Source organism: Heliangelus exortis, chromosome 11, assembly GCF_036169615.1.
Source record: "Heliangelus exortis chromosome 11, bHelExo1.hap1, whole genome shotgun sequence".
NCBI classification, from domain to species: domain Eukaryota; kingdom Metazoa; phylum Chordata; class Aves; order Apodiformes; family Trochilidae; genus Heliangelus; species Heliangelus exortis.
The window spans coordinates 406,040-430,717 of NC_092432.1; the positions used below are offsets into that span (position 1 = coordinate 406,040).

The 24,678-nt window shown below is 65.4% G+C and overlaps 5 protein-coding genes across 6 annotated transcripts; 4 read left to right on the plus strand and 1 right to left on the minus strand.

The window, feature by feature from the left end:
• Nucleotides 1-611: 611 nt before the first annotated feature.
• Nucleotides 612-5,599, plus strand: AP3S2 (adaptor related protein complex 3 subunit sigma 2). The gene is made up of 6 exons (XM_071754040.1): nucleotides 612-813; nucleotides 1,120-1,211; nucleotides 1,311-1,422; nucleotides 2,250-2,321; nucleotides 4,694-4,801; nucleotides 4,905-5,599. The coding sequence occupies exons 1-6, from the start codon at nucleotides 745-747 to the stop codon at nucleotides 5,031-5,033; spliced, it is 582 nt and encodes a 193-aa protein (XP_071610141.1). The 5' UTR covers nucleotides 612-744; the 3' UTR covers nucleotides 5,034-5,599.
• Nucleotides 5,600-7,287: 1,688 nt separating this feature from the next.
• ANPEP (alanyl aminopeptidase, membrane) lies at nucleotides 7,288-15,589 on the plus strand. Of its 2 annotated transcripts, none has more exons than XM_071754042.1 (21): nucleotides 7,288-8,052; nucleotides 9,370-10,226; nucleotides 10,439-10,584; nucleotides 10,672-10,808; nucleotides 10,889-11,015; nucleotides 11,101-11,255; nucleotides 11,331-11,444; nucleotides 11,536-11,679; nucleotides 11,754-11,819; nucleotides 12,373-12,438; nucleotides 12,587-12,759; nucleotides 12,847-12,923; nucleotides 13,021-13,154; nucleotides 13,247-13,302; nucleotides 13,386-13,533; nucleotides 13,622-13,713; nucleotides 13,831-13,941; nucleotides 14,038-14,205; nucleotides 14,292-14,432; nucleotides 14,858-14,939; nucleotides 15,042-15,589. In XM_071754042.1, the coding sequence occupies exons 2-21, from the start codon at nucleotides 9,634-9,636 to the stop codon at nucleotides 15,195-15,197; spliced, it is 2,886 nt and encodes a 961-aa protein (XP_071610143.1). In that variant the 5' UTR covers nucleotides 7,288-8,052; nucleotides 9,370-9,633; the 3' UTR covers nucleotides 15,198-15,589. The 2 variants fall into 2 exon arrangements, with proteins under 2 accessions (XP_071610143.1, XP_071610144.1); XM_071754043.1 differs by lacking the exon at nucleotides 7,288-8,052 and adding an exon at nucleotides 9,066-9,113.
• Nucleotides 15,590-16,177: 588 nt separating this feature from the next.
• Nucleotides 16,178-19,035, minus strand: LOC139801263 (mesoderm posterior protein 1-like). The gene is made up of 2 exons (XM_071755298.1): nucleotides 16,648-19,035; nucleotides 16,178-16,384 (listed from the first exon to the last, which is right to left on the minus strand). The coding sequence occupies exons 1-2, from the start codon at nucleotides 17,512-17,514 to the stop codon at nucleotides 16,280-16,282; spliced, it is 972 nt and encodes a 323-aa protein (XP_071611399.1). The 5' UTR covers nucleotides 17,515-19,035; the 3' UTR covers nucleotides 16,178-16,279.
• A 174-nt stretch (nucleotides 19,036-19,209) lies between these two features.
• On the plus strand, nucleotides 19,210-21,125 carry LOC139801264 (mesoderm posterior protein 1-like). The gene is made up of 2 exons (XM_071755299.1): nucleotides 19,210-20,548; nucleotides 20,865-21,125. The coding sequence occupies exons 1-2, from the start codon at nucleotides 19,484-19,486 to the stop codon at nucleotides 20,925-20,927; spliced, it is 1,128 nt and encodes a 375-aa protein (XP_071611400.1). The 5' UTR covers nucleotides 19,210-19,483; the 3' UTR covers nucleotides 20,928-21,125.
• Nucleotides 21,126-22,370: 1,245 nt separating this feature from the next.
• LOC139801231 (gonadotropin-releasing hormone II receptor-like) lies at nucleotides 22,371-24,475 on the plus strand. The gene is made up of 4 exons (XM_071755266.1): nucleotides 22,371-22,413; nucleotides 22,712-23,358; nucleotides 23,658-23,862; nucleotides 24,015-24,475. Exons 1-4 carry the CDS (start codon nucleotides 22,371-22,373, stop codon nucleotides 24,473-24,475), a joined length of 1,356 nt encoding a protein of 451 aa, XP_071611367.1.
• Nucleotides 24,476-24,678: the final 203 nt, after the last annotated feature.

Sequence of the window (24,678 nt, forward strand, 5' to 3'; positions counted from 1 at the left end):
TGCCACGGCTGCGGCTCGAGGGCGCTGGGGTGGCCCAAGTTAGGGGGCAGCCCCCAGCCCACCCACCTGTTGGGGGGCAGCCCCACAGCGGCCTCACAGTAGCTCCAGCCAATCAGGATGAGGAGAGACGAGGCGTCAGCCAATCAGGATGAAGAGCCATAAGGCTGCAGGTGCCTCAGCCAATCAGGACGACGGAACTCGAGGGTACACCCAATCAGGACGCCTGATGGGGCGGCCCCGCAGCCTATCGGAGCTGAGGAGCGCGCAGGTCCCGGCGGTGGGGCAGGGGCCGGGGGCACTGTCCCCTTAAGAGGGGGCGTGGCCTGATCAGAGCCCCGCCCCTCCCGCCATCGCTCCTAGGCTGGCGCGCCCCCTGGCGGCTTGGGGGGGCAGTGGCGGAGATCGGAACGAGCCCGGAACGAGCCCGGAGCGGGCCCGGAGCGAGTCCGGAGTGACCTCGGTGCGGGCCCCGATGTGAGCCGGGAGCTCATCCCGGGATGAGCTCCATGCAGTCCCCAGAGCGAGCCCGGTGTGAGCCTCGTGCGTGCTCCTGTGTGAGCTCGCAGTGAGCCCCGTGCAGACCCCGCACCCCGTATCGTCCCGATTCGTACCCCGCAGCCCCCCGTGGCCCGCCCGGCCCAGCCCCCGCTTCCCGCAGCACCGCCCCGTGCCCTCCGCCGCTTCCGGGGCGGACCGGGGGTTGCTGCCGGGGACGCCGCGGGCGGGCCCCGCTCCAGCGCCGGGATGATCAACGCCATCCTGGTGTTCAACAACCACGGCAAACCAAGGCTCGTCCGCTTCTACCAGCACCTGGTGCGGGCGGGGGGCTGAGGCCCCGGGGGGGCTGCGGGCAGCCCGTACTGGGGCCCGGTGTGGGGCTGGGGGGCCGGGGTGGGGGCTGGGGCTGGGGGCAGCCGGTACCGGGGCCCGGTGTGGGGCTGGGGATCCTCCCCGGGGGTCTCGGCTGGGTCTGGTTCCCCGGGATGCCCCCTTGACCCCGCGGCTGCCCCCCTGGTCCCGAGGCAGGTGGAGGGGCTGGGGCTGCCCTCCATCTTTTGGCATCCCTTTGTGGGGATGTGGGACCCCCCACCCATGGCGCCTGCCCCGGTCTCGGTGCAGGCAGAGGAGGTCCAACAGCAGATCATCCGTGAGATTTTCCACCTGGTGCTCAAGCGGGATGACCACATCTGCAACTTCTTGGAGTGTGGCAGGTAACCCCTGCACCCTGATGAGGGGGGGCATTCCCCGGCCTGGCCGGTGTCTCTGTCGCCCCCATCCCAGACCTGTCACCTCTCCCCGTGTCCCCACAGCCTCTTTGGTGGCTCAGACTACAAGCTGATCTACCGGCACTACGCCACTTTGTACTTCGTCTTCTGCGTGGACTCCTCAGAAAGTGAGCTGGGCATCCTGGACCTCATCCAGGTGGGTCTGACCCCGGGGTACCCACCCCCCAACTGCGGACCCAGGCGGGCAGCGTAGCCCCCCCCACACCTTCTGGGTGCACTTTGTGTCTCTGGCGCCTCCTGGAAGCAGCTGAGAAGCTGTTCAGGGGCTGCGGTGGAGAGGGGGAGCTGATCCCAGCTCTTCTGCGTGGGAGCAGCTGGGGAAGTCAGTCCCAATGGATTTATTAAAGAAAAAATATTGATTTTTTTGGATTGGAAAAGATCTTTAGGATCATGTGGTCCAACCTCTAACCCAGCACTGCCAAGGCCACCACTGACCCATGTCCCTCAGCACCACATCTCCACTACCCCTTCCAGGGATGGGGACTTCATTTGGAGTCAGGGAGGCCCTTACAACCCTTTCCAGGGAGAAATTGTTCCCCAGCTCCAACCTAAACCTCCCCTGGCACAACTTGAGGCCAAAAGTTCCTCTTCTCCCATCCCTTGTTCCTTGGGAGCAGAGCCCGACCCCCCCTGGCTCCAACCTCCTCTCAGGGGGTTGCAGAGAGCCAGAAGGTCTCCCCTCAGCCTCCTCTGCTCCAGGATCAGCACCCACAGGGCCCTCAGCTGATCCTGGGCAGACTTCTGCTCTAGGCCCTTCCCCAGCTCCCTGATGGATCCTGGGCTGGTCCTGCTCATGCTGGCCTGGGGACAGGCAATTCCTGCCCCTCAAAGGGTGACAAGGTTGTTGAGAGGTTTCTGTCCCTGCTCAGGGTAACATCCTAGGGACACGTTTCTGGTGAGGGTGTGTGCAGAAAGCTCTTTGCAGTGGCCTCGTGTCCTGACCTCCCTTTCCTACCACCCCAGGTGTTTGTGGAGACGCTGGACAAGTGCTTTGAGAATGTCTGTGAGCTGGACCTCATCTTCCACATGGACAAGGTGGGTTTGGGCTCCATGTGCTCCTCCAGTTCCTTCCCAGGGGCCTGTGCTCCCAGAGCAGCTTTTGGTGTGTCAGGAGGCACTTTCTGGGGAGAAATGGAGATCCTGGGTAGGAAGTTTTCAGCATGGGGTCTTCATATGCTGCTGACATTATGTCTTCCAAGAGATCTGAGTGGCTCAGCTTTGTCCTGGGCCCTCCCTGGGTCAGCTGGCACCCATCCTGTGCTGGGGGTTGTTGGGCTGATGATTGCCACCAACGCTGTGTCACTGCAGTCAAGATACAGGGATCTGTTCCAAGGCTTTGCTCTTGGTCTTCAGCAGGGGCTGGTGATGGAGCTGTGCGGGCTCTGGCTCACGTGCCTCATGCCACTCAGAGCCCTATTACTGTTCCACCAGAGCTTCAGGGAAGAAAAAAAAAAAAAAAAAAAAGGAACAAAGAGAGTGTTTGGACTGTGTATGGTGTGTTTGGTAAACTCGAGTTTGGGCCACAGCCTGCAGTGCTTCCTCTTCAGCTGGAGAGAAGCTTTGGGCGGAAACCGTCGGCTTTGATCGTCTCCGAGATGGGGCTGGAGATAGCCAGGACTGTGCTGAGGGAGCAGAGAGGCTTGGCTGACCTGTGCCTCTTGATAAGGGTTGTCTTGCTTTGTTGAAGAAAAAGACATGCCAGCAACAGGGAGGAGTGGAAAAAAAAAAAAAGTCAATTAGGCTGTAAAATGTTCCCTTTCTGTGGGCAATTCCATCATCTGAACTTCAGCAGAGGAATGGAGTTACTGAATTCTCCCTGGAGGGGATCTGCATCCTCTGGTGAAGCAGGAGCCTGAGCTCCTCCTCTGCCCAGCTGTGAACCCCCAGCAGGTCACTGGGCTGATGAGCTTCTCAGCATCAGTGTCCTTATCACTGCTGGCAGAAGGAAGTGTGGGGAAGGAGCAGCTCCCGGGTCACCTCAGGGCACATGGTGGGGACCAAGCTCCCCAGAGCCGGGGGGTGTTCAGGGGGCTGGGAATGTGTGTGGGTCTCCTGTGGGTCCCCAGCTCCAGCCCCTTGGGTGCCTGGGCTGGGGTTTCAGTGCTGTGATGGCTCCACAGGCTCTCAGAGTCCCTGCTGGAACGAGGAACGAGGCTGATGGCAGTGGAGAAGCATGGGTTTGCTGAGAAGAGGCTGTGAATGTCCCTGACCCCAGGGATTCCAACTGGGACTGTGGGTCCTGTGGGTTTCTGCTCTTGCCTTAGGACACACCTTACCCAGCGCAGCACCCAGGGGATCAGCTGCTCCGAGTTTCCAGTCCTGGGGAGGCTGTGGGGCCATCAGGGCTTGGGTGGTTCTGGGACACTGGTGACACCAGCACCCTTGGGCTGTCATCTTCAGGAGCAGCAGCCTGAGAGGTGCTGGGACCCATTTGTTGAGGGGAGACTCCTGCCCTTCTGCTTTCTACCTTGGAGTTTCACTGAGCAGCTGCAGGGTCCCGGCGGGGACTGGGATTGTTCAGGAAGCACCGTGCTTCACTTTGCAAAACAAAGCTGGCCTGGGATTTCTGCCCTGTTGGTTTTGGCCCAACTTGGGCTGAAGCCAGATCTTGAAGGAACAACATTTCCTGCAGCCCAGATGCTCTCCTGTTGCAGGGAGCTGCCAGCACCGGCCAGGACAGTCCCCTCCCTCCAAGCAGGTTCTCTCCCTTGCTCTGTTTTTGCCCTGTCACCCCAGCAGAACCTGCCACCCAGTGTTTACAGGCACAGCCTGGCCTTGTGAAGCCATAAAACGATGTAATAACTTAACCATCCTCCAGGAACAGGCTGTTTCGGGGAAGTAACCAGAGACCCATAAAGCTGCTGACAGTGCAGGGGGGCTGGGTGAGCCTGAGCTGTGATGCTCACTGCCTCCAGCTTCATCCTGGGGGGCCCTGGGGAGGGAACAGGACCTCCAAGCAGCTTCGGGCTCTTCTTTGTGCATGTCTCATCTTTCCTAAGAGAAAGCAAGGGAGCTGGACTCTGGCCTGGCTTGCTGGGTGGATGAAAGTGGTCCTGTGAAGCAGTGTCTGGGGGGCCCTGGGGGTCTTGGTGGCCCTGGGGGATCCCGGGTCTTAGCTGCCCCATGGCCCCTCTCCAGCACGCTTTCCAGCTGTGACTCAGGGAAAGAGCAAACTTCAGTGGAGGTGTTGGAGGGGCCCAGTGGTCTGGTGGGTGATGTTTGTTCCATCTCCCCTAGTCCTGCCCTCTAGAGCTGGCTGCCAGACCCCCAGGGCTGATAAGACAGGAGGACAGTGCTGGCTTTCCGTCCCTCAGCCCCACACATGCTTCCACAGCATCCTGCAGACCCTGCAGCTGGTTACATGGGCTCCCTTCCCTCCCTTCCCTTTTCTCTCCCGCCCCTTGCAGGTTCACCACATCCTGCAGGAGGTGGTGATAGGAGGCATGGTGCTGGAGACCAACATGAACGAGATCGTGGCACAGGTGGAGGCCCAGAGCAAGCTGGAGAAGGCAGAGGTGAGCGGGGGGCTGGAGCTGATGAATCCCCAGTATCCCCAGTGTCTCCCACCTCTGCCTGCCTGGGGGGCTCTGTGGGGGTGACGGGTCCCTCTGCTCACAGGGAGGTCTCTCGGCCGCTCCGTCCCGTGCCGTCTCGGCGGTGAAGAACATCAACCTGCCCGAGATCCCCCGCAACATCAACATCGGAGACATCAACATCAAAGTGCCCAACCTGTCCCAGTTCATGTGAGCTTGGGAGTGGAGTTGAGCCCCCCCTGAGCTCCCCCTGCCCTGCTGGGTCTCTGCCCAGTGGGCACATGGGGAGGCTGGGGGGCTGGGGGGCAGTGGGGGGGTTGTCTGTTCATCTCTTAACCTTGGACCTGGGCTCTTCACAACAAGGGTGGTCCTTCCTTTCCCCCCCTCCCCATGCTGTGGGTGGAAGAGCCTCTCCCAGCACTTTGTGGCATTCCTGGTTGTAAAAATGCACCTGGAGCCAGCTGGAAGCTGCTTTCCCCTCTGTCCTCCCCGTGTCGGGCTGTCCCCTGTCCCTGGTTCCCCACAGCCTCCTGGTCCTGCTCACTGGGGTTGGTACAAGCCTGCTTGGGGCTGCTCTGGGGCCACTGGTGGCATGGATGGACTGGGGGACACTGGTGACAAGAGGTGCTTCTGCTGGATGGGCAAGCCTGTGCCCAAAGCTGCAGGGAGAAGAGCTGCCAGCTCCTGGGGTCGGGATCCCCTGGAGCCTGTTCCCATATCCTGGAACCTGTCCCCATGTCCTGGAACCTGCCCTTCTGTCCTAATAAACCACTCTGTGAACCTGTATCTCTGTGGGTGCTGCCAGCCCAGCCCTGGGGGAGCGCTGGGAAGGGACATTGGGGGGCCTGTGACAGTGGTGTCCCCTGCCCTGGGACATTGGGGTGACAGGCTGTGACCTGCAGCCCCCCTTCCTGCTCCCTGCCCCAGAGCCCCTGATCTCACTTGTCCTGGGGGGGGTTCAGGGTGGCCCTGGCTCTGCCATGGCTCCATCTGGTCACCAGCCTTGGGGCTGGCTCTGGGCCCCTTCCTTGCCTTTCCCTGCTCCAGCTCTGCTCCCCGGGCTCTGCCTGCACTTCCACTGGCAGGGAAACACTGACTCTGCCTGGAAGGAATTTTCTTGCCTTTTCCCCTCCCTGCAGCTTAATTCTTCCCCCGCTGGCCACGGGCCACCAAGGCAGCTGCTGGGAGTCAAGGAGCTGGGCAACCTGCTGCTGCTTCTCTGCCAGATCTCCTCCTCCTGTGGGCTGCGGTGCTGGGATCAGGGGAGGGGTGGTCCGGGGTGTGTGCTGGGGCTGGGACACGCGGTCTGGCAAGCACGGGGGTGGCTGGAGGGGAAAACCCCATCTTACCCCATGGGGAGGAACTCAGAGTGGTTCCCACATCCCACCCTAGTCCAGACCCAGGACATGGGGGTGACAGGTGCCAGGGGGGGCTGGGGCAGGTGGTCCTGGCTGCCATGGATCATGCCCATGCCCAGCCCCACACCAGCAGCCCCCAGTGCAGGATGTGGCTGGCCACACGTGCTTCCTTCTGCAGTGAGATATTTGTTGCACCTCTGCCTCCAGCAGCAGCTCCTGCCTTGCTGCCCCTTCCCGCATCCTGCCCCAGCCCCGGGGGTCTTCAGGAGGCTGGGGATGGCATTGGGGCAGGGTGAGCCCCTCAGTGCTCCTAGCTGTGCCCCTTCCCTTTGGCCCTGTGGAAGCGATGATGGGGATGAGCTGGGCTGCACCCCATTTCCTCACCCAGGGCTGCAGCCCTGAGCCCAGCAGCCATCAGTTGTGGTTGCCTTGGCCAGAGCAGAGGTGGCCCTGCAAGCCTTGGCTCCTTGGGGCCACCATGTCCTGATCCTACTGTTCAGTGTCCTGGCAAAGCAGAGGCCACTGAAGGTGGGACCTGGCTCCTGCTGCTGGCAGCAGTATTCCTGCCCTCGGCTGGGGTACCCTGCAATAGCCCTGTGTCCCCAAAGGGCTGCGACTGGGCCACCAGCCCCCTCCCACACCCCGGGGCAAGCTGGGGGGACGCAGCCTGCACAGGGAAGCCCAGCGCAGGGGCTGCCCGGAGGCTCTTCTGTCCCAGCTGCCCGCGTGGTCTGGAGATGGGAGATGGGGCTGGAGCCTGGCCCCTTTTCCCCTCCCCAGCCGGGCTGGGCCTTGGCACTGGTGGCTGCTGCTGGATTTTGTTGAGAGAGAAACCCCTCAGCCAGGGTTTGCTGGAGATTGTCCCCGACTCCAGGTCCCCCCCTCCCCCCCCAGCCGGGTGGGGGGTGAGAGCTGGCAATGGAGCCTGGCAGCCACCCAGCCCCCCCCGCAGGTACCTGCTCTGCAATAGGCAAATGTTTGCCCTCGCCCTGCCAAGCACCGGGAGAGCCCTGGCAGTGCTGGGTCACTCCCAGCATGGGGAGACCCTTGGGCCTGGCTGCCTCGGGGTGCTGCTGCACCCCACAAACCCTCCGTACCCCAACCACCGCCCCACAGCTTGCCCATAAGGACCAGTGGAACATCCCTGAACCCTCCGCTGCCCAGGTAGGTGGGTCTGGGCTGGGGGGGCTGAGTGGGGGTCCCCCTCAGAAGGGGCACCACTTCACGTGTTTCTGGGTAGTCTGGTGCTCTGGGGAGGGGGCACAGCCTGGCTTGGCTGCTGCTGGGTGATGGTTCATCCCCTGTCCTGCCACCCCCATGGGATGGGGGTGCTGCTCAAGGCTGGTGAGAGAGGACCCCCAGCAGCACCCCGGGGGGAGGGGGGGGGGGGTTCTGGGGTGTAGGGGCTGGGCAGGCAGGGGCAGTTTGTCCACAGTAGCGGGGTACTGCAGTTCCCAGGCTGCCTCCAGCTGGGAACTGGAGATGGGGGGTCCCGCAGTCCTGGGGAGTCCTGTTCTGCCTGGGGCTGCAGGCACCACAGCCCAGCATAGACCCCTCACCCTGTGATGGGATGGGATGTCCCGTGCTCAGCCTGGGGGCCGCCCCCCTGCACCCCCGCTGCCCTGGCCCGCTGCCTCAGGCTGTGCCCCCCCGCCCCCGGTCCGGCCAGCAGCCCAGGGGTTAAGGGGGCGAGGAGGTTCGGGACTTCCCTTAGAGCTTCAGGAGGAAACTTTTCCTCCGGCGGGCGGCTGAGCCGTAGCGGAGCTGGAGCCGGAGAGCGGGGAGCAGGCAGGGCGCAGTCCCTGGGTGCCTCCAGGGGGACGGGGTGGGCCGGAGCCCCCCTGCCTCTCGCTCTCCGCAGCTGAACCCAGGAAGGTGAGTGGGGGGCGATGCCGCTGCTCAGACCCCCCGGGGGAGGGGGCAGACCCCAAGCCAGGGGTTCTGAGGGGCCCCGCAATGGGGGTCCTTGGGCCGAGCGGGAAAAGGGACGGGTTGGGTGCAGGGCGGGGCCGGTGTGGGGTTATGGGTGTAGGACAGTGGGTGTGGGGCAGGCGGGGGGGCGTGAGGTTCGTGTGAGGGGGCGGTTATAGAGCCCGATGTGCTGTGGGGGAGCCGTGGGGGTGGAAGAGGTTATGGAAGGCTCGGGGTTGTGTGCACGGGAGGGTATAGGTTCGGGGGGGTTCGAGGGAGGGGGGCGTCCTCGTCAGTGACACCAATATCCGTACCGCGGGTGTCTGTGTGTGGGACGTGGAACACGCGTGTAGGAGGTGTCCGTGGGGGCTTTGCAGCGGGGAGACCAGGGGCCGGTGTGCGCTGGGGGAGAAGGTGTGGTGCGGCAGCAGGGGGGCAGTATGGGCAGCCTGGGGAGGGGGCGCTGATAACGCGGGGCCAGGATGTGCGGGGCAGCGGGAGGGGTCAGCAGGGATTTCAAGGGGCGGAGGGCTCCGGGGAGTGCCGGAGACAGGGCAGCATCCCGGGACTTGCCACTGTTCCCCCGGACACCACTCGGTCGTTCCCGGGGCTGCCGTTCCCGGCCGGCCCTGCGCCGTTCCTGCCGGGCACCGGGATCCCGGGAAGGGCAGTTTCCAATCCCGGGGGAGCGCCCGCCCGCCCCGCCCGGGGACTTCGCTCCGCGGATCTCTGTGTGCCCGTTCTGTCCCGCCCCAGCCCCCCCGAACTACGCGGGGGGCTTGGGCTGCTCCCCCCAACTCTCTTGGGGCGAGCCCCCCCAGCTCGTCGGGGCTGCGGTCAGCCCGGGGGGAAGGGGCGGGGGGCGTTGGGTGTGGCCCGCGGCACGTGCGGGCTCCTGTTGTCCCCAGGGCTGGTGGTCCTGGGCACGTGCCCGGTGGGGCTGGGCTGCCGTGGGCTGGAGTTTGCCCTCCCAGTGCGAGCCAGGCACTGCTGCAACCCTGGACTTTGAGAGGGCACTCGGCAGGGTGGGTCCGTCCCGGGCACAGTCCCAGCTTTCCTCCGGACCCCCGGGACACACCCCAGACCCCGCGGTTCTTCCCCCGGTGCGTGGGCAGCCGGTGAGGCGTGCGTCCCTCAGGGGGGCAGCCGGGACCCCCTGGCAGCACCTCAGACCCTGGCACTGGGAGGTGAAGTCGGGAGCGATGCTGTGGCTGGGCCCCATGGCAAGGGGGAGGACATGGCCACCAGCTGTGACTGCTTGCTCTGTCCCTCCTTTTGCAGGGCCCGGCTCGTGCTGGGCAGGGACCCCGTGCCCACCCCATGGTGCAACACCCCAGCGCCGATTTTCCACCCCAAGGGTGTTAGAGCTGGGGCAAGGCTGTGAGGGGGGTGAGAGGGAAGTGCATCCCTGGGATCATCACCCCTCCTGAGCCCGATGGTCGTTTAATCCTTCACCAATTAACTCGAACCAATAAACCTGGTGGAAGCGAGAGGCTAAAAGGCTGGCAGTGCCTCCTCTGCCACCACTGCTCCCACAGCCTCACCATGGCTGCCGGCTTCTTCATCAGCAAGAGCGTGGGCATCGTGGCCATCATGCTGGGCCTGGGGGCTGTGGCCACCATCATTGCCCTCTCAGTGGTGTATGCCCAGGAGAAGGACAAGCACTCACACCCCAGCACAGATGACACCACCACGGCTGCGCCGCCCCCCACCACGGCCGCCCCCAACAACCCCTGGAACCGGTGGAGGCTGCCAGCCACGCTGGTGCCCGAGTACTACCAGGTGACCCTGCAGCCCTTCCTGACCCCTGACCCCAGCGGCACCTACATCTTCAAGGGCAACAGCAGCGTGGTCTTCATCTGCGTGGAGGATACCGACCTCATCCTCATCCACAGCAACAAGCTGAACTACACCATGCAGGCGTCCTTCCACGCCTCGCTGGAGGGGGTGGACGGCTCCACCGCACCCGCCATCAAGACAACCTGGCTGGAGACCCCCACCCAGTACCTGGTGGTGCAGCTGGAGGAGCCCTTACGGGAGGGCCAGCGCTACCGGCTTGTCAGCATCTTCACGGGGGAGCTGGCTGACGACCTGGCTGGCTTCTACCGCAGCGAATATGTCGATGGGTCGGGTGTCAAGTAGGTGGAGGGCAGGGGGCTGGGGGGTGCGGGGCTGGCAGAGGGCATGGGATGAGGTTGGGGCACCTCTACCAATGAGGTGGGTGTCGGGGAGACACTGCACCCCCTGCATCCATGTGCTGCTACAGAGAGGATGGGAGTGGGGTGAGAGGAAGGACCCAGGGGGGCAGTCTCCCCAGAGACCCCTGGGTGCTGACGGGGTGGGCTTGCAGGAGGGTGGTGGCCACCACACAGATGCAGGCAGCGGATGCCCGGAAAGCCTTTCCCTGCTTTGATGAGCCAGCCATGAAAGCCAACTTCTCAGTGACACTGATCCACCCCTCCGACCACGAGGCCATTTCCAACATGCCAGTCAAGAGTGAGTGGGGTGGGGGGAGCCTGGGCAGGGGGGTCTGGGGAGGAAGGGGGACCTGCAGGCTGACCCACTTCCTTTTGCTCCCCACAGGCACCTCACGGCAGGAGATAGATGGGCAGAGCTGGAACATCACCGAGTTCCAAAGAACCCCCAGGATGTCCACCTACCTGCTGGCCTTCATTGTCAGCCAGTTCCAATCTGTGCACAGCATGTCTGGGGACGTGCAGGTGAGCTGGGGGTGTGGGGCACGCCCACCTGCCTGGGGATTTGGACCCCACATCTTGAGCCCCACATCTCTCCCCTCCAGATTCGCATCTGGGGCCGCCCTGAGGCCATTGGCCAGGGCCAGGGTGACTACGCACTCAATGTCACCGGCCCCATCCTCAACTTCTACGAGGGTCTCTACGGCGAAAAGTTCCCGCTCCCCAAGTCTGGTGGGTGCCTGGGGCCACAGGGGAAACTGCTGGGCAGTCTGCCCTCCTGTCAGGAGTGCACTAACAGGACCCCTCTGTCCCCCAGACCAGGTTGGTCTCCCTGACTTCAATGCGGGCGCAATGGAGAACTGGGGTCTCGTGACCTACAGGGAGAACTCGCTGCTTTTTGACCCTTCCTACTCCTCCATTGGCAACAAGGAGCGGGTGGTGACCGTCATCAGCCACGAGCTGGCCCACCAGGTACCCATTCTTTCCCCTGCCTGCCCCTGCCAGCTGGCTGGACCCCCCTGACGGGTGCTGTGTGCCCCCCAAAAGTGGTTCGGGAACCTGGTGACCCTGCGCTGGTGGAATGACCTGTGGCTGAACGAGGGCTTTGCCTCCTACGTGGAGTACCTGGGTGCTGACTCAGCAGAGCCCTCCTGGAACATTGTAAGTGCTGGGGAGCCCTGCAGGACCTGTTGGACCCCGCCGGGTCCAACCCAGCAGGGCTGAGGTGGCTTCTGGGTCCTTCCCCCTGCAGAAGGACCTGATGGTGCTGAACGAGGTGCACCTGGTGATGGCGACAGACGCCCTGAGCACCTCCCACCCCCTCTCATTCCGCGAGGAGGAGATCAACACCCCGGCCCAGATCAGTGAGGTCTTTGACAGCATTGCCTACAGCAAGGTGGGTCGGGGGGTCCCAGGGCCGGGGGGTGGCTGCAGGGTGCCCCTGGGGTCTCTCACTCTCTGTCTCCACAGGGAGCCTCGGTGCTGCGGATGGTCTCTGACTTCCTCAACGAGACAGTCTTCAAGGATGGGCTGCAGGTGGGGCTCTGCCAGAGCTGGGGGACACCAAGCCCTGGTGCAGGGGGGTGTCCTGGGGCAGGGTGCTCTGTGGGTGTCCTGCACACTGACCTTGGACTACAAGTCCTACAAGGAGCAGCTGAGGGCCCTGGGGGTGTTGATCCTGGAGCAGAGGAGGCTGAGGGGAGACCTTCTGGCTCTCTGCAACCCCCTGAGAGGAGGTTGGAGCCCGGGGGGGGTTAGGCTCTGCTCCCAAGGAACAAGGGATGGGACAAGAGGAACTTTTGGCCTCAAGTTGTGCCAGGGGAGGTTTAGGGACAATTTCCCCCTGGAAAGGGTTGTCAGGGCCTGGCCCAGGTGGAGCCCCCATCCCTGGAGGGCTTTCCAAGCCCTGGAGATGTGGTGCTGAGGGACATGGGTCAGTGGTGGCCTTGGCAGTGCTGGGTTAGAGGTTGCACTGGACGATCTAAAAGGTCTTTTCCAACCCAAACGATTCCATAATTCTGTGACTTGGTGACTCTGTGATTCTGTGTCCTGCCCTTGCCCACCCATCTCTCTTGGTGCTCTCCCACAGTCATACCTCCACACCTTCGCCTACAACAACACCATCTATGCAGACCTCTGGGTTCATCTGCAAGAGGTAGGAAGGGGATGGCAGCTCCTGGCTGCTCCCTCCAACCCAGTCTCCTCCCTGGGAGGCTCCAGAGAGCTGCCAGTGGGACATCCTGAGTCCTCCACCACACCAGACCCTCCAGCTCCTTTGACCTGTGGCACAACCCTCCCCGCAGGCTGTTGATAAGAGCAACAACACGCTGCCTGATTCCATCAGCAACATCATGGACCGCTGGACGCTGCAGATGGGTTACCCCGTGGTGACCGTGGACACCCGCACCGGCACCGCCACCCAGAGCCACTTCCTGCTGGACCCCACCTCCGTGGTGGAGAGACCCTCTGTCTTCAAGTGAGTGGGCTGGGGGGCTGGCTGCAGCACAGGGGGCCGGGGGAGGGAGGGGGCATGGTCCCCACTGCCTGGTTGTCCCCGGTACAGCTACACCTGGATTGTCCCCATCACCTGGATGACACAGGAGAAGGCTCAGGGCAGATACTGGCTAACCAAAGTCTCAGGTATGAGACCAGGGTCTCGGTGCCCTCTCTCCTGCCCTGGCCAAGGTGGGGGTCCCCCGGAGGGAGAAGCTTTGGCAGACCCTCCTCTCCCCCCCAGAAACCACTGACCAGTTCAAGGTGAATAGCACCAGCTGGCTCCTGCTCAACCTCGATGTCACCGGATACTTCCGTGTCAACTACAACCAGGAGAACTGGAACCAGCTCCTCAACCAGCTCTCTACCAACCACCAGGTATGTGGGCAGGGGGCTGTGTGGGGACCCTCACACCCCCAGACCCGGCTCAGGGCCACCCACCCTGAGATGCTGACTGTACCTTCTCCCAGGCCATCCCTGTGATCAACCGTGCCCAGATCATCGATGATGCCTTTAACCTGGCCCGGTGAGGGGGGCTGGGGGGCTGGGGCACGGGGGGACAGGGAGTGGGTGGTGGGCAGTGGCTGACACAGGCCTCACCCCTGGCAGGGCCAAGCACATCAATGTGACCTTGGCCTTGGACACGACGTTGTTCCTGAGCCGGGAGACAGCCTACATGCCCTGGCAGGCAGCCCTCAACAACCTCAACTACTTCCAGCTGATGTTTGACCGCAGTGAGGTCTTCGGGGTGATGACGGTGAGCAGGGGGCAAGGGGCTGTGCCCCAAGATGGGCAGGGGTTGCTGCCAGGGCTGATGGGCACTGCCTCCCTTCCTGCCTCCCCAGAGGTACATGCAGAAGCAGGTGACGCCCCTCTTCAACCACTACAAGAACATCACCAACAACTGGCAAAACATCTCCAGTGGCCTGATGGACCAGTGAGTGCCTCCACCCTGGGGTCGGGCTGGACCCCTGTGGTCTCCACATCACAATTGTCACCCAGTGTGTACTGGGCTGCAGTCGTCCTCAGCCCCGCGGGTCCCCTCTGTCCCCAGGTACAACCAGATCAATGCCATCACAACAGCCTGCTCCTACGGTGTTCCTGACTGCCTGCAACTCGCTGCCAGCTACTTCAGACAGTGGCAGCAAGATGCCTCCAAAAACCCGTGAGTCCCCTGGGTGCCACAGTGGGTGGCCGGGTTGGGGGCACCACGGTGTCGGGGGGAGGTTTCCCAGCTGATGTGGCTCCTTCTGCCCCACAGGATCCCCCAGAACCTACGCTCGGCCATCTACTGCAGCATAGTGGCCACTGGTGGGGAAGAGGCCTGGGACTTCCTCTGGGCCAGGTTCAAAGAGGCCAAAGTGGTGTCTGAGGCCGACAAGCTCCGCACTGCGCTCTCCTGCAGCCCCCACCCCTGGATCCTCAACCGGTGGGTGCAGGGGCTGGGGTGGTGGGTGCTGTGGCTCAGCCCTTTTCTGCCCCTGCCCCCCCTCGTCAGTGTGGCCCCCTCCCCAGGTACCTGCAGTACAGCCTGGACCCCACCAAGATCCGCAAGCAGGACGCAACCTCCACCATCAACAGCATCGTGGGGAATGTGGTGGGGCAGCCCCTGGTCTGGGACTTCATCCGTGCCAACTGGAGGACACTCTTCAGCCAGTGAGGGGGGGCTGCAGGGGCTGTGAGGGGCTTTGGGGAGGTATGAGGGTCTGCAGGGGAATGTGGGGGGCTTCAGGGGGCTGTGAGGGCCTTTGGGGGCCTGTGGGGAGCTGTGATGGGCTGCAGGGGGATATAGGGAGGCTGTGATAAGCTCTGGAGGGCTTTGGGGGCTGTTATGGGCTTTGTAGGGCAGTGAGGCTCTATGGGGGGCTGTAGGCAGGCTACAGGGGGCAGTGGGAAGCAGCAAAGGGCTGTGGGGTCTGCAGGGGCTGCGGGGAGCTTTGGGGAGCTGTAGGGACTGCAGGGAGCTGCAGGACAGCATCCCCCCTTGTGTCCCTCGGGGGATGGCACCGTCCCTTCTCTCCCCCACCCCCACGGTATTGTTCTGCTCTCCCCCTTGCTCAGCTGCCCCTCTGCTCTCCCAGGTACGGGGGTGGCTCCTTCTCCTTCTCCCGGCTGATCCTTGCCATCACCCAGCGCTTCTCCACCCAATTTGAGCTGGAGCAGGTGAGGTCGGGGGGGGGGTACACACCGGCTACCAGGGACCCTCAACCCGGCAGGCTACCGGGGTGCCCCACGGCGGCTCCAGCTCCTCTTGTCCCCCAACAGCTGGAGCAGTTCAAGAAAGACAACCAGGACATCGGTTTTGGCTCGGGGACACGGGCGCTGGAGCAGGCGCTGGAGAGAACCCGCGCCAACATCGTGTGGGTGAAGGAGAATCAAGAGAAGGTGCTGACCTGGTTCAACCTGGCCTTCTCCAACTAACCGGGAGACTCCGGCCCCCGACCACTCTCCTTCCAGCCCTCCCGCCGGGCCAGCTGCCGGGGAGCGTGAGGTGGGCTGTGGGGGGGGCTGAGCCCACCGTCCTGCAGCCGGACCCTCACCCGCTCCCCAGCTCCGCTCGCCCCATCATCTCCGGTCCCCAGCCCCAGACGCTCCCTCCTCGTGGCTCCCGCAGCCTTCCCGGGTCCTTCGCTGCTCGGGAGGGGCAGGGGCCGTGCCTGTATGATGGGCAGCGAACGGGGGGCGGGGAGCTGGAGAGAGGGTCCCGGCTGCCCTGGGCTCTGCGGGCTTGTGCAAGATCTGGGGGTGTAAATAAAAATGTGCACGTCAGCCCCCACCTGCGCGGCGCAGAGGGGATGCCTGGGGGGTCCTGAGGGGTGTCGACCTTTTGGAGGGGGAGCTGCACCAGGGTCCGGGCAGGAAGCGCCTGGGAGCCCGCGGTGGGCAGGGGGCCCCCGGGGGCAGAGCCCCCCGGGCCGTTAGGAGCCTGGTGCTAAGTGGCTCTGGGGGCTTTGCCGACGCCAGCCCTCCCGGCCCCTCCGTCTGACGGCTGCGTGCGAGCTCTCCTGCTGGGCCCCAGCCCGGCGCGAGGGGCTGGCGTCCCCATTTCCCCCGGATCCCTCTGCGGGGTATTGGCAAGAGGGGTGCTGGCAGCCCGACCACCGGGACCGTCCCACGAGGGCTACTCGGGTCTCCGAAGGGGCGGAACTGGGCGGTCCCAAAAGCACAAGGACATTTCTCGCAGCCCCGATGCCAAATCCTGGAGGGGACTTCAGGCAGGGGACCCCCGGGAGGGGAGGGGGCTTCCAGGGGACAGTGGGGATAGGGAAACCCCTGGCTGAAGGGTCCCTCCCTCACCCCAGCTCTGGGGACATACTCCTAGCTGCGAGATGGGCTGGGAGGGGGCTGCGTGTGTGGGTGGGCGTGCCAGCCGCGGGGGTCCCGCAGTAATGAGTCTGGGGGCAGGGATGCACGGCAGCTTTAATGGGGTGCCCATACGCCGTGTCCCTCCCGCGCGGCTCCGTGCCGTATCTCCTGCTCTCTCTCCGGCCGGGGGTGCAGGATCAGCTCCACCACCCCCAGTGCCATGCTGGGGGGCAGCTGGGCAGGACGGGGGCTGCATGGCCGGCCGGGGACCCCAGCCTGTCCGGGGCCGCTGGGCTGCCGAGCTGTGCAGAAAGAGTTGTGTCAGGTGAGCGGCCGTGGGGTGGCACCGTGAGCCCTCCTCGTGTCCCCCAACCCCTCTCCAGCTCGACACCCATTGTGCTGTGTCCTCCAGCCCATGCCGAGACCCCAGCCACGCCATGCAGGTGGCTTCGCTGTTGCAACACACGAGGACCACCCACCCACCCATCCCCGGCTCTCCCCCAGCCTCGCTACCCCCGGGGGTGGTGGGTGCCCGGCACGTGGGTGGGGAGGGGTCCGTGCGTACCTGGCGATGCGCAGGCAGTTGGCAGCCGCGCGCGTGGGTCCCGGGGGTCCCTGTGTCCGTCAGTCTTGCCCCGGGGTGCTTTAGGGGGGCTTCATGCTCCAGACAGCAGGAGGAGACTGTGCCAGTGCCTGTGGCCGTGGCAAGTTCCAGGGGGGGCTCCAGCGGGGTCCCTGCTCTGAGGCTGCAGGGTGGTGATGACCAGGACCCTGGGACTGAGCCAGGGGTGCCGTGCAGCTCCGGAGGGGTCCCCGCAGAGGAGCCGTAGGGCGGCGAACCCCAGGACGCCATCTCCGTGTCGGGAGCCCCAAGCAGTTCCGGGGGGGTCCCCGCCACGTGAGGTGACCCCCAGCCCAGCCTGCCGGCGGGTGCAGCATCCCGCGGGGCTGGCGGATGCAGGCGGGGGTCCGGGGACTGGCAGCAGCCCAGGCCCTGGGGACAGAGGGGGCAGTGGCGGGGGGCCGCCCCTCGCCGCCGGGCCAGCCCCCCCTGGCTGAGCCCCAGCAGGGCCGAGAGGTGGGCGATGTAGCGGATAGCGAGGCGCAGGGTCTCGATCTTGGTGAGGCTCTGCCCGGGGGGGGCCAGGGCGGGGGGCAGGTAATGCCGCAGCCGCAGCAGTGCCTGGGCCAGGCGCCGCATCCGCAGCTTCTCCCGCTCGCTGGCGCTCTGCCGAGGGACCCCCGGACCCGGGCCGCCCCATCGCCCCCCGGACCCTGCCCGCCGGCCCCGCGAGGGAATCGGGGACGCGTCGGAGGGCTTGACAGATGGGGCTGGGGAGACTGCGTTGGCCAGGACCCCGTCCTGGAGCACAGCAGAACCCGCCGCGGGTCGGAGACCCCGGATTGGGAGCGGGCCTGGGGGTCCGGCCATGGCTGGGGTCCGTTCTGCCGCCCGTGCCTGAGGGTACCCGGGTAGCCCCGGCTTTATGCGGGGCCGTTGGAGAGGTGACACTTTTGTGACCGCCCGGAGGTGTCAAAACCTACAGAGCCGGGCTGGGACCGGCCGGGAGCCTGGGAATGCTGGGCCCATTTGCAGAGGTGAGAATTCTGACTCCTCCGACCCTTAATTGGCGCTGCCCGGCGCTGGGAAGTGTGCGGGGAACAATTCACACGGCCGTGAGAGATGCTAATGCGCCCACCAGCCCTGCCAGAGCCCCCTCAGCCCCGCACAGCAGCTCTGCCAAGAGGCAGCAGGGACTTGACCCTGAGCAGCCAGTCCTGGCGGTGTCCCCGCTATCCAAGCTGTCCCCAGCCCGGGGGTCCCAGCTCCACTCACCGCTTTAAGGGCAGGGGGATGCGGCAACCGGGCTGGGAGACACTGGTGGTGGGACCAGCGGGCTCCCTTCCTAGGGGTGTCCCTGGACCCCGTGGGTTGCAGCCCAAGGGACAAGTGACAGAAGAGGAAACGTCCTCAGGTTGTGCCAGGGGAGGTTTAGATGGGAGACTGGGGACAATTTCTTCCTGCAAGGGGTTTTCAGGCCCTGGCCCGGTCTGCCCAGGGCACGGGTGGAGTCCCCACTATGCCTGGAGGGGTTTCAAAGCCGCGGAGATGCGATGCTGAGGGACATGGGGTAGTGGTGGCCTTGGCAGTGCTGCTCTGTTAGTGGTTGGACTGGATAATCTGAAAGGTCTTTTCCAGCACAAACGATTCCGTGTCTCTATGATATGGGTGACCCCGTCCGTCTCGAAGGGTGAGGGGCTGCGGCTTGTCCCTTGGGGGGCTCTGACCCCGCGGCCGGCGCTGTCACGGCCCAGCCGCACTCCAGCACTTGTCTAAACACTGGGGGAGGTGGGAAGCGTCTGCGCAGCGGGGCCACAGAACTCATTACCGGGAGTTCATCAACTAATGAGACCCAGGGGGCAAGCTGCGAACCGGGGGTGGGGGAGAGGAGCGGGGCCGGGTCAGCGCCGAGAGGTGCGGGGTTACCACTGTGCCCCGGAGCTGAGCACACCCCCACGCTGTTGTGGGTGGGGGTGTTTGGTGCCCACCTATGTGCCCCTTGTGCTGTGCCCAGCGCCGTGTGGGGGTCTCGTATCTCGAGGCTGCAGGGGCTCCGTGCCGGGGCGGTGATCCTGCTACCCCGCCCGCTCCCTGATGGATTTTCCTTCCTTCGGCGGAGCCGAGTTTCCCTGGAAACCTTCACACCCTCCAGCACTGACACCTGCGGGGCCTGGGAACGCGGCGGGGGGGGACCTCCCAGACCCGCCCCTCTCGGGGGAGTCCCTGCCTCTCTCCCGAGCACTCACCGGTACCGGGCTTGGCCGCGGCTCCACGCCGGGATCATTAGGGTCAGCGTGTGAAACGCCATTAGCGGGGGCTGCGGGGGACCTGCGGTGGGAGGGCGGGTCGGATCCCCCCGGCACCTGGATCTAGGGTCGGTGTCCCACAAAACCACCCTGGGCATCGGGGTGCCCGGCTGTGGACAGACTGCATGATGGGGGACAAATACATCCCGGAGCTGGCACATCGCACACCCCACTGCAGACCCCCACCACGGCCCGCATTGCAAACCCCAGCATAGACCCCACCGCCCAGCTCTTTGTGGACCCCATCGCAGACCCCACCGCCCAGCTTCCTGCAGACCCCATTACAGCACCCGCGTGAGGCCCAAGACCCTTCCTAAGGCCGGGCCGGGGGGTGGGCAGCACAGACCAGCCTCACACCGCTGGGGTAAAATTTGTCACCCGCCTGTTCAAAGCCCCTTCCCGCAGCCCCCCTCGGCCCCCCCCCCAGGTCTTTGAAGTGCTGCTGATGCCGGCCACGAAGGTGCCACTTCACACCTCCAGCCCCGCATAAAGCCGGGCAAGACAGGGGTCTCCAGCACACGGCCCCCACAGCCATGGCCCACTCAGCAGCCCCCGGCCTCCCGCTCCACACCTCGGCCCCGCCGCAGGGCTGGGGCTGCCGTGGACCCCCGGACCCCGAGGGCTACAGCAGCAGCAGCTCGCCCGCCTCGCCCGACTCCTGCGGCCTCTCGCCCCCCGCCGCTGACCGGGGTCCCCAACGCGGCCCCGCCGCTCCCCGCCTTCGGGGAGCCCATGGAGGCAGGAGAGGGGTTCGCGGCCCGGGTCCGGGGGTCCCTCGGCAGAGCGCCAGCGAGCGGGAGAAGCTGCGGATGCGGCGCCTGGCCCAGGCACTGCTGCGGCTGCGGCATTACCTGCCCCCCGCCCTGGCCCCCCCCGGGCAGAGCCTCACCAAGATCGAGACCCTGCGCCTCGCTATCCGCTACATCGCCCACCTCTCGGCCCTGCTGGGGCTCAGCCAGGGGGGGCTGGCCCGGCGGCGAGGGGCGGCCCCCCGCCACTGCCCCCTCTGTCCCCAGGGCCTGGGCTGCTGCCAGTCCCCGGACCCCCGCCTGCATCCGCCAGCCCCGCGGGATGCTGCACCCGCCGGCAGGCTGGGCTGGGGGTCACCTCACGTGGCGGGGACCCCCCCAGAACTGCTTGGGGCTCCCGACATGGAGATGGCGTCCTGGGGTTCGCCGCCCTACGGCTCCTCTGCGGGGACCCCTCCGGAGATGCTTGGTGTTCCCGATATGGAGACGGGGATCTGGGGGTCACACCTCTATAGCCCCGCTGCGACGAGCCCCACAGAACCGCACGCAGTTCCTGACATGGAGATGGGGGTATGGGGGTCGCCCCCCTACATCCCCACTGGTGGGACCCCCGGCGATGAGCTTCACGTGATTCTCGACATGGGAAAATCGGCCTGGGGGTCGTCCCCCTACATCCCTGCAACGGAGACACCTCTGGAGCTGCACGGGGCTGTCACCTCCAACGAGCTCTCCTGGCCCTCCCCTCCTCAACACGCAGGGTCAGAGACCCTCCCGGACGCCCCTGGAGACCCCCTCCTGGACGCGGGGCTAATGCTGCCTGAGTTAGTGGATGTCGGGACAGTCACCCAGGTACGTGCGCTGCGGGGCGGGGTGCGTGGGGGGTGGCTGAGCCTCTAGGACGGGGCTGGCAAGGAGCAGGGCTCTGCTTCCCGGCCCGCTCAGCGCCCCTCAAGCCCTTGGCTCGGTGTGGAGACTGGTTTTGGGGTATCAACATCCTTGGGTGCGGGTGGGAAGGGAGCGGTGGCCTCGTCCTCCTCGTGTCTATTGGGACAGAGGTGAGGCCGTGGTCCTGCTTGTCCCTGCCCGGGCGAGTGGGTTTGTCTGTCCCCATTTCTGCTCCCCCCGGACCCCTGCCCACTGCCTCACCCACTTTCTGCTCCCCCAGGACCTCTCCATGGACCTGATCTCTCTCTTGGAGGCTCTGCTTCCACCGCAGCCCCGGGACTGACCCCGACCAGACCCCCGTCCCCTGCGCCGCAGCCCCCGGGGACACGCGGCCCCACGAAGCTCCGACCGGACGCCGACAGCAACGGGGAAGCGTGTGCTCCTCTCGGACATTGGGAGGTTTGGGGGACAGCCCTCCGCCTCTTCCCATGAGCCCGGAGCTGATCTGGACCTGCTGTACAGAAATAAACCCTTGTGCCCCCGTGTGTGTCACCGCCTGTCAGTTTCCGCGGGCAGGGGGTGGAGGGCAGGGGTACAGGATTGGGGCACAGGTTTGGGACCTGGGGGGCGGCCGAGGGGGACAGTCCCGCTCTTCAGAGGGGGTCAGCCAAGGGCCGAGGCTCGGGCACGGATCCAGGGGCTGGAGAGACACCGAGTCGCGGCTGGGGGGGGGGGGGGTGTGTGTGAGTGGGGCAATGTCTGGAGAATATCTGGGAAAGAGACTGCGGGGGAGGCACCAGGAGAGACATCCCCTGTCCGGGGCCTGTCCATGGGCCGGGAGGGGTGGGTGTCCCCAGCACCCTCCGGCCCCGAGGCTCGCTGTGAGCTGAGCATCGCTTGCCCCGCACCCCCCCTCCTCCGTTTCAGGTGAGACCCTCTTACCAGCGCGGGGTTAAATAGGGGCATTTGGGATCTGGGGGAAGGGCTCTGTTGGGGAGGCTGGGGCTGCCCCCATCTGTCTGGAGAGCCCGCAGAGGGTCGGGATTGTAGGGCTGCAGATGGGGTGCCGCTGCCCTGCGGCTCCACGGGGTGAAGAAGCCCAAGGCCGGCCGGGTCTGGAGGGTCCCTTACAGGGGCCTCGGTGGGGCCTGGCAATCGGGTGCTAAGGGCCAGGGGCTCTTCCCCCGGGGAGGCTGGGGGCAGGGGGTCTGCATGGCTAATAAGCCCCACTTAGCTGTGAAATGACTTGCTAATAACGTTAATTCCCTCTGCCGGGAGGGGTGCGAAGCCTTTGAGATGCAAAGCAGCCCACCCTGCCCACCTTAAGCTGCAGCCCCCATGCCTCACCAGGGATCGGGGGACACGTGGGGATACTCGTGGGGATTGAGGTGGGTTTGGAGCAGGGGCCAGGCCAGATAGGGATAGGATTTGGGATGGAAAATGTGTGTGAGCACGGGGTGCCGTTACGTGTATGTGGCGGGGGGGGGGGGGGGGGGGGGAAGGGGCTGGGGAAGGAGCACTGCTTGGTGTCTGTGAGTGAGCAGGGTGCAGGGTTACATCTGTGTGTGGGTGGGTAAAGACTGAAGCTGCTCCGAGCTGCCTCAAGGACCAGCCTGATCCACCAAGGGCATCCATCCCACCACCTGCCCCTGCCAGCGGTGGTGGCTGTGGGTGCTGGTGCGAAGGGGAGCCCCCCCCCCGGCCCCCAGTACCTGCTCCACCCCTCCTCTCTCCCACCCCCGGCTCGGTGTGGATTCAGACGCCCTCGGCACACAGCCCCGGCAGCATGGCCCCACTGAGAGGTGCTGGGCAGGAGACCCCAGATGGAGGTGAGGTGGGTGGGGGGAGTGGGTGCCTGGTCCCCCGATGGGTCTCCAGTGTTGGGCTCAGAAGGTCCCTGTGCAGGACCGGGGGATGCTCCCGAGGGGATGGGTGGGCAGCAGGACTGGCTGGGGTAGGCAGTGGGTTGGGGTCAGCTGCGACGGTGTCCTCCCCACTCTGCCTGGTGCCAAGGCCCCCCTGCAGCTCCCTGGGGCTGGGGAGTTCTGGGGGAGCAGTGTGGCAGCAGAGAGCAGATGAAGACAGAAACGCAGTGAGCTGGGTGGGGGTCCTGGTGGAGGGATACAGGGGATGGGGTCTCCTACTCCAAGCATGACCCGCCCCCCACCCCAAGTCCCCACCCCAGGCAGGCTAGCACTGCCCATCTGCCTGTCACAGCAGGAAGGGGACAGCTGGACCCAGGCCCTGCAATGGGGAACATCAGCACCGGAAGCCTGTCCCCCCCTGAGTGGGGCTGCAGGAGCCCCCAGGCCAGGGGTGCTGAGGAGCCCCCGCTACTGCCCACCTTCTCCCCCGCCGCCCAGGCCCGCGTGGCCATCACCTTCACCCTCTTTGCCATCTCGGCTGGCTGCAACCTGGCCGTGCTGCGTGCGGCGGGGACGCGGCGGGGGCCTGGGGGTCCGGGACGGCGTTCCCACATCCACCTGCTGCTGCTGCACCTCGCTGCCGCTGACCTGCTGGTGACGGTGGCGGTGATGCCGCTGGATGCCATCTGGAACATTACGCTGCAGTGGCGGGCGGGTGACCTGGCCTGCCGCCTCCTCATGTACCTGAGGCTGGTGGCCATGTACGCCTCGGCTTTTGTCACCGTCGTCATCAGCCTGGACCGCCAGGCCGCCGTCCTGCGCCCACTGGCCATCGCCCGTGCCCGCCGCAGGAACCGCATCCTGCTCTACCTCGCCTGGACCCTCAGCGCCGGGCTCTCGGTGCCGCAGGTACCCGTCCCCGGGGGCTCCTCACCGGCCCCCTGCCCTGGTGACAGCTCCCAGGGTGGCTCTCAGGGCTGGCACCACCGTGGGACAGGGGTGGAGAGGGCGCAGAGGGGGCATCTGAGCTGTCAGTAAAGCCCCTTTTGCCCAGCCCCGGGCCTCCTGGGACTGGTGGCACAGGGGCCACAGTGGGTCCTGCTCACATGGGGAGGGTCTGACCTCATGGCTCGGAGCACTTTGGGAGGTCCCTGTCACCCCATGGCCCTGGGGAGGGGGCTGCTGTCCCACCTCTGCTCTGCCTCCAGCTGTTCCTCTTCCGCACGGTCACTCTCCCCGCCCCGCACAACTTCACCCAGTGCACGACCCGGGGCAGCTTCCCCCAGCCCTGGCAGGAGACCCTCTACAACATGGTGGGCTTCTCCTGCCTCTTCCTGCTGCCGCTGCTCATCATGGTTTGCTGTTACGCCCGCATCCTCCTGGAGATCTCCCGGCGCATGGGCTCCAGCTTCTGTGAGTGCCATGTCCCCATCCCCGGGGGGCTTGGCAGGGACCCTGGGATGGGGGCAGCAGAGTACAGCCCTGTCTGGGGCTGTGTAGTACCCCCCCCCCCAGCCCTCTCTCAGCACACCCTGTCCCCAGCTAAGTGTCCCCCTCGCCCCCAGTCTCCTCCCGGGATGTGTCGCTGCGGTGCTCCAGGAACAACATCCCTCGGGCTCGGATGCGTACGCTGAAGATGAGCCTGGTCATCGTCTCCTCCTTCATCCTCTGCTGGACCCCCTACTATCTGCTGGGGCTGTGGTACTGGTTCTGCCCGCGGGCCATGGAGAAGAGGGTGTCGCCCGCCCTCTCCCACATCCTCTTCATCTTCGGCCTCTTCAATGCCTGCCTGGACCCCATCACCTACGGGCTCTTCACCATCCGCTTCCGGAGAGGCTGGGGCTGCCCTTGCGGGCACCCCCCCGAGCCCCAGCCGCCCTCCCCGGCCACCGGCTCCTTCCGCTGCTCCGCCTCCTCCTCCTCCCTGCCGCCCAAGCGGGGGGGGTCCGCGGGGGCGGGGGCAGTGGGAGACCACCGGGAGCGGGCTGCCCGCGGGCACCGGTCCTGCCAGAGCAGCTCCCTCTGAGCCAGGTAGGGACACCCGGGGGCTCAGTGGGCACTGGAGCTGCGGGTGGGAGGGCACCAGTGGCAGAATTGGGAAGGCAGGAGGGGTCTGGGTCACTGCCATAGTGGGGTCCTGCTGCTCTTTTTGCAGAGTCATAGAATCGTTTGGGTTGGAAAACACCTTTGAGATCATCCAGTCCATTAACCCAGCCCTGCCAAAGCCAC